Source organism: Lutjanus erythropterus, chromosome 2, assembly GCF_056507025.1.
Source record: "Lutjanus erythropterus isolate fLutEry1 chromosome 2, fLutEry1.hap2, whole genome shotgun sequence".
NCBI classification, from domain to species: Eukaryota; Metazoa; Chordata; class Actinopteri; order Lutjaniformes; family Lutjanidae; genus Lutjanus; species Lutjanus erythropterus.
Window position 1 is genome coordinate 16,411,234 of NC_139318.1, and position 7,278 is coordinate 16,418,511.

General features: G+C 41.3%; 1 protein-coding gene across 4 annotated transcripts in view; it reads right to left on the bottom strand.

Moving 5' to 3' along the window:
* Nucleotides 1-6,919, bottom strand: part of celf4 (CUGBP, Elav-like family member 4) — a 122,894-nt gene extending 115,975 nt beyond the window's left edge. For 2 of the 4 annotated variants that reach the window (XM_084729845.1, XM_084729837.1), the window contains exon 1: nucleotides 6,147-6,917. In XM_084729845.1, the coding sequence (XP_084585971.1) occupies nucleotides 6,147-6,423 (277 nt within the window). In that variant the 5' untranslated portion in view covers nucleotides 6,424-6,917. Of the gene's footprint in view, nucleotides 1-6,146 lie in introns of all 4 variants that reach the window. The other 2 variants (XM_084729863.1, XM_084729854.1) reach the window with 2 other exon arrangements.
* Between the last annotated feature and the right edge of the window lie 359 nt (nucleotides 6,920-7,278).

Below are 7,278 nucleotides of genomic sequence, written 5' to 3' on the forward strand. Positions count from 1 at the left end.
ACCGTCTGAGCTCATGGTGAGAGGTGTTGCTAATGTATTTAGTTTGGCCAAGGACAAATATATTACTCGCATTAAATTACCACCAAATGAAACAACAGCCGTAAAACAAACTTGGTGACAGTTGCATTTGCATTTGTCTTGGGGGAAAAAAAACAAAGACAATAAAGATTTGGCCTGGAACACAGTAGTGCCTGAAGATGTGACGGCAGTAAACAATAGATAACACCTTCAGTTATTAAATGTCTTCCCCGTATCATCACAGCTCAATTGCCCCGGTGATTATTACATGAAATCAGGCTGATGAATAGTGCCAGCAATCATATCTACACCTTCTCCTCATGAATAGATCTCCACCTCCCATGCTGCATTGCCAGGGAGAGAAGAAGAGAAAGAGAAAGGGCTGGCTCTTTGTGCTAGCCGTGCCTCTCAGCCCCGTTGTGCTTGGTAGCAGCAGCAGCGGCAGCAGCATCAGCCGGTGACCATTATAAATGGCCTCTATTAGCATGGCTCGGTCGCAGAGGGGAGAGAAATAAAATCATTGGGAGAATGTAGGCCTGCGCTGGTGTCCCTGCACCCGCTCCCAGCCTCTGCAGACCCTCTGTCCCGTGTTCCCCTCCTCCCCACTCCCTCCGTCTCCTCCATTCCAAGGGGACAGAATCCTAAAGACTAGATTACGAGTGATACATGGAGTCATTATGGGGAGGGTTATGGCAATAGTATCACAGGCTCGGCTGACAATGGCTATAATAGGGGTCTCTTTCTTCGGAGGTAGCATTACCATAGCAAAGGCTGTTTCTTTAGGCTTGTTGATGTACAGCAGAACACGAGGGCCTTTTATTACCTGCCGGAGCAGAAAAAAGCTCTGTATTATCTTGCTGAGAACCACGCTTATTTCTTTGTAAAAGTGCCATGGCTCTATGGGTAAAGTTAAATGAATGCAACAGTATCCCCAGATGAGGCATTACATTGTTAGCGATGACAGTTACCAAGCATGTGCCATGTAAAAAACAGAGGTAGCAGAAAATTGTGAAGGAAATGGCAGCTGATCATCTACAGTCTCCCTGGTTCGAGCTGAGGCTTTGTTACTACCACAGCCATTATCCAACATGATGCACTGTCACTGAACAGGCAACATGTCAGTGCAAGTACATAAAGTGAAGACAAAAGGCGGGGAAAGAGGGAAAGGAAAGAATAGAGTGGACCAAGCAGAGTTAATGAAGAGGAGAAAAAAGATGGAGGAGAAGAATAGAAGAGGAGTTTTCTGGTGGGCAGTTCTATAGACTTCACTCCACTGGAGCATTTCACACCTTAAAGGGTCATCATGCCCTCGCTTTGACTCTTTCTGCTCTATGGCAGCAGGACTCTGAACGAATGCAACGGCAGGAAGGAGCTGAGGGAAAAGGGGGAGAGGGAGGAGCAGTGAAACATGCTAACATGTGCATACATGAATGAGCAATTGTACAAAATGTACAACATCTTTTAAAACCACCAAAATTACGCTGTTGAATGTTTTTTTTTTCTACTATTTTTCAACAGTGAGCCTGACCTTCTACAGATAATCTGGGAAAAACTGAAACAGTTTGAAATGCAGAAGACTATGACAAGGATGAATATGTTTTGAACATACAAGTGCCACTGACATTCACTGGAGGGCTGCAACTAATTACTATTTTCATTGTCAATTGATATGCTGATTATTTTCACGATTAATAAAAAAAATGTGAAAAATGCTCATCAAAATTTCCCTGAGCCCAAAGTAACCTCTCTTTCTTCTTTTGTTCAACCAACAGTCCAAAACTATATTATCAAAGATGACAAAGAAACTTAGTAAATCCTTACATTTAAGAAGCAGAAACCAACAAGTGCTATTTTATTTGAAAAATGACTGAAATGATTAATCAATTTTCAACATAGTTGGACATTAAGTTTCTTTCGATTGACTGGGTTGATTAGATTGATTGAATTACTTGACTAATTGTTGCAGCCCAGTTAAGACGCTTGAAATTGCTTTCTTTTTACGAGACACATTAAAATAGATACAGCTGGGATTATTTTTCTTCAAAAATATCTGTATATTTGCTTGTAAGTGTGTTCTCTCTTGCCTCAAACTCTTGTTTTGACTCTTTCTATAGCAGGACTCTGAACAAATGAAAATAGCATGAAGGCTCTTTGTGAAAAGGGAAGAGGGAGGAACAGTGAAAGATCATAACATGTATGAATGTGCATTTGTACAACATCTTTTAAACCACCAAAATTACATTGTTGAGTTCAAGCTTTTTTAAGCTGCTTGTTGGTGACAATGAACCTGACCTCATAGCAAAAAACCAGAAAAAAACTGTAACAGTTTGAAATGCAGAAGACTATGACAAGGATGGATATGTTTTGAACATAAAATCTGCCACCGGCATTCACTGCAGGGCTGCAACTAATATTTATTTTAATTTTATTGATTAATCTGCTGATTATTTTCAAGATCAAATGACTAATCACATAATTTATAAAATATCAAAAACTGTGAAAAATACTCATCACAGAGCCGAAAGTGACATCTTCAAAGACTCCTCATCATAAATGATGAGGAAAAGCAGCCAATCATTACATCTGTGAGCCTGGGACTGGACTTTGATCATTTTGCTTAGGAAACAACTGAAACGTGTAATTGATTATCAAAATTGTTGGCAATTAATTGTCTTACATCGACTAACTGATTAATCAATTAATTGTTGCAGCTCTAACTTACAATTCAAGGTAGAATCGGTAGGATTTGTCCAAACTGTTTGTAAATGCACCAGAAAGATTGTTGATCACTGAGGTTTGGGGCTGGTAAATTGTCTGAGCACATCAAAGTAATGGAAAAAAAAAAAAAAAAAAGGAAATACAGGTGGAGGGTCTCTGTTGGGTCTCTGTGTTTATACACACACACACACACATATATATATATATATATATATTTTTTTTTTTTTTTTTAAGGAACATTTTGCATATAATGCCTTTAGAACTTCAAATGGCTAAATGGCTTTCATTTTACAAGACACAGGAAAGAAGATACAGCATGGATTATATCTCTTCTAAACATTTGTTTATTTGTTTGTAAGTGTATTTACTCTTGCCTCAAACTCTTGCTGTGATAGCTTATACACCTGATTCATGTAAAGCTGTGTAGTCTTCAATAAAACCAGTATGATGGCCATGTACACAGTCAGTCACTTTGCCTGTTTATTTGCGGGACGTGCTGTCTTTTACTGCTAATTTGGGAATCTTCTCTGGAAAGGTGTTAGAGGAGTCTGTGGAGGGGAATGCGGCCTTCGAGCAGCTTGCAGTGAGCCAGTGAGCTGGTGAGCCAGGGAGTAGCTAGTGCCTCTAGCTAGTTAAAATATGAGCGCAGCGGGGGCTCACTAATGAAAGCGGGGGCCCGGCCTGGGAAGCAGGGCCGTATATCGCGGTGAGGAGACAGTTCTTAGAATCAGCTGGTGAGCCGTGCCTATAGTTCTGGGGCCACTGGTGATTAACTGTCCAACAGGGAGTCGCTACTACAGCTGGGCTATTAATAAAAGATAAACCCCCCCACTTCTCTTCTCTTCTCCTTCTCCACCTCTTTGGTTTCCCCCATGCCTGCAGACAGTCTCCGCCCTCTGGAATTATTTGTATATCATAATCATTTCCTGACACATGGCGCATGTCACACATTGTTTACATGGGGTGGAGAGGGGGCTTTAAAAGAGGAGGAGGAGGAGGAGGAGGGGGGTTTCCAAAAAGTGATATCTCATTCTTAATGTACTTTGCTCCCCTGGGAGATGTCCTGCAGGTACAGCAGATCAATTAGTGACCTCTCATTAGATGGTTATTTGCAGGGAATGACTCTTCCCATGAGAGAAGAAAATAAGATAAAGGGCTCATTCCTGTTGCATCAGAACACAAAGCTGATTGTTAATATTGTATACCATTATGTAGAGGGCTGCAACTCACAATTCATTTCATTGTCAATTAATCTTTTTCAAAACCCAAACATTACGTCCTCAAATGTCTGGATTTGTCCACAGCCCAAAGATATTTAGTTTACTATCACAGAGCGGTGGTTCTCAATCTTTTCGAGTTGGGACAGCCCAGAAAAATCTGTTGGTGCTCACGACCCCCAGCCCGGGTCTGCCCAAGACTGTTGAGGAATTACTGCACAACACATGAAAAGTACCAAACTCATATTATATCAAAGGTACAGCTAATGCAATGTATAAACAATCCTTTAGTCTAAAATACAGCCTTATTTCACATTATGCCTAGTGCTGGATAAACGGTTTATTAAGTTTGATATTTTGTGTTACAAAAAGCAAATGTTTACTTTTTGTTAGTGTTTATGTCTGTTCAGAACATAATGGCTTATTTTGGTAATTGCCATTTTTGTTCTTATTTATAGATTTAAGTTTATTAGTAAGGTGGTTGCTCTATTTCTTGATACCAGCTGTATTTTGCATATTTTTTAAGAGCTTGCCCCTCATGTTTAATGTCTTTAAGGGGTTGATGCTGCTGAGAGCTGCTTCATGACTCTCATTCCCTGCTGCTTGCCAAAATATGTTATTTCATTTTATTCTCAAAAACCATATGGCGACCACCAGAAATGATCTTGTGACCCCCTTGGGGGTCCCCACCCCCAGGTTGACAACTACTGTCATAGAGGAATAAAGACACAGGATAATAATTCACATTTAAGAAGCTGCAATCAGAGAATTCTGACTTAAAAAAAAAATATTCAAACCAATTAACTGATTATCAATTTAGTGGCAATTAATTTAAAAGTTGACAACTAACTGTTAAATTGTTGCAGCTTTAATACAGTACATACATGTACAACAAAGGCCATGTAGCACACCAAAAGTTTAGTATAATTCACTGACATCATGACTGTACTGCTGTGTGTCAGTCAGGGAAAAGTTATAAAAATGAACCTATAGGTAATAACATCTGTTATCTTTATTCTATTAGGCTATGTTTATTTGCATTTACTACTTATACACTTTCTATTACATATTTCACCCCACTTTTATATTTTATATTCTACTGTTTTCATTTCTGTAATTTTGGAGTAATCTCTGGCACAAGAATTTCCTTTTGGAATCAGTAAAGTTCTACCTTATCTTATCTTATCTTAACTTATCTTATCATACATGATTAAAAAGTTGAAAATCAATTTAAATTTTAAATTATTTCAAATGATATACAGTACACTGTGCATACTGTATATACATCAAAATTCCAACATTGCAAAAGTTTAGGATAATTCAATTACTGTAGTGCTGTGTGACAGTCAGGGTTATAATAGAAAAAGTTCTAAAAATTGACCTGTAGGTAATAAACTGCACATGATTAGAAAGTTGAAAAATCTGTTAAAATATATTTCTCCCAAATCTACATCTTTATTTTGCAGTTTAGCTTTAATTTTCAGGGAGGGATCACTCAGATCAGAAACACCTGAAAATCTTGAAAATCTGTACAAAGAGTACAACATATTCCCAGGCCTACTCCTCTTGTGTTGCACACGTGCGTACACACGTGCACGCGCGACCGCCCCCCTCCTCATCACCCACCACCCCCCCCAACACACACACACTCTCATACCCACACACACACACACACACTGAGAGAGTTACGGGCAACAGAGTGTACGCTGCTGCGGGCAATCAAACACAGCCTCCCCGCTATTGCAACGTGAAAACGTGAGGTTAATGGCCTGGATTTAGCACCGTAGTGAATGAAAGCACGTTTACAACCGCCGGACCGCTCTGATGTGTGAATACTCCCGTGCACACACACTGACTGACTGCCCAAATAGGAACATCGCTCCTCCTCACATCACCCTACATAAATTCATGCCGTCGTGACTCCCGATTCGTGACACTCTCATGCTTTTGCTCAGGAAGGTAGAAAACGATGCAGCTGAAGTCTAACAAAAAAAACCATAAAATATCCATTTTTTTGGTGCCACGAATCCAGCAACATGCATAAAGTCATTCACGTTTCGTAAAATTTGGAAAATTTGCACAATTTCTCAACAATCGTGCACTTGTACCCCTCCTCACTCTCACCAAACGTGTGACAGATTTGACAAAAACAAGTCGTAGTTGTCTGAGGGGAACACGGGCACAATAACCCACCTTTGTGCATGCCCGTGAAGCGGTCCTTCAGCACAGTGAGCTCGTAGATCTTGCCGAACTCCTCGAAGAGGGGCCGGAGGTCCTTCTCGTCCAGGTTGCGGGGGATCTGACCGATGAAGAGTTTGATGGCATCGTGGTCCTTCATGGGGATGGTGGCCGGGCAGCCCACCGGGCTGTGGCTGTGGCTTAATCCGTTCACTAGCCCGTTCGTGCTGGCGGAGACCACACCGACACCGTGCACCGTGCCGTCCACCTGCCCGTTGGTTAAAGTTGCCATCTTCGGACCGGCCAGTGGAGTTGAGGGATGGGTTGCAAACGGCAGCAGATGGTGATGGTGATGGTGGAGAATCGTTTTTACGTTGAAAGAAAGAAAAAAAGGAAAAGCTGGTGGAAGAAGAAGTCTTGGTCAAAATTTGGTTCCGAGACCAAGCCGTGCCAGAGCTGATTCCGCTCTCGTCCTATCAAAGCCAATATTTACACTGATGTGAAAACACATGTAGCATTTGGCGAAGACGCATATCAAAAAAGCGCGCAGTGCCCGTTGGTCCCGGTGGAGGCTTTGATTCCTTATATTTATGTCCTACCCAATAACTCGTTCATTGATTTCATAAAAGAGAGACAGAGAGAGAGAGAGAAAGAGAGAAGGGGGAGGGAGAGAAAGAGAGGGAGAGAGAGAGAGCGTTCACTGTCTATTTACACCCACGTTCCCTCGTCCCAGCTTCTTGGCACCCTTTTATTTTTTTGCATTGAGGAGTCGGTATGGGTGTCTTCTCGGTTTAAACGGACAGGACCGGCTCAATCTCTGCCAGAGCTGCGGGGAGGTTTGAATAAAAGGGGGACGCTACAAACACGGCGCATGTCAGAGCCAGAGTTTTCTGTCCCCCCCTTTTTTTTCCTTCTGTGAAGACCGAGTGGTACATTCCATCGAGGGGAGAGGGTCTATAAATAGAGAAATATAGAGAATACGCTCCTTTGTGCTCCTACTCACAGCAAATAACTACACATTCACCAACTCACGAAATGATGACTTCGTGACCGACATGCACACTACGCCTGTTAATTGCAACAACAGACGTTTAAATGACATTTTACACCTGATATTTTTCGATTTATGTGAACAATGAACATCCGC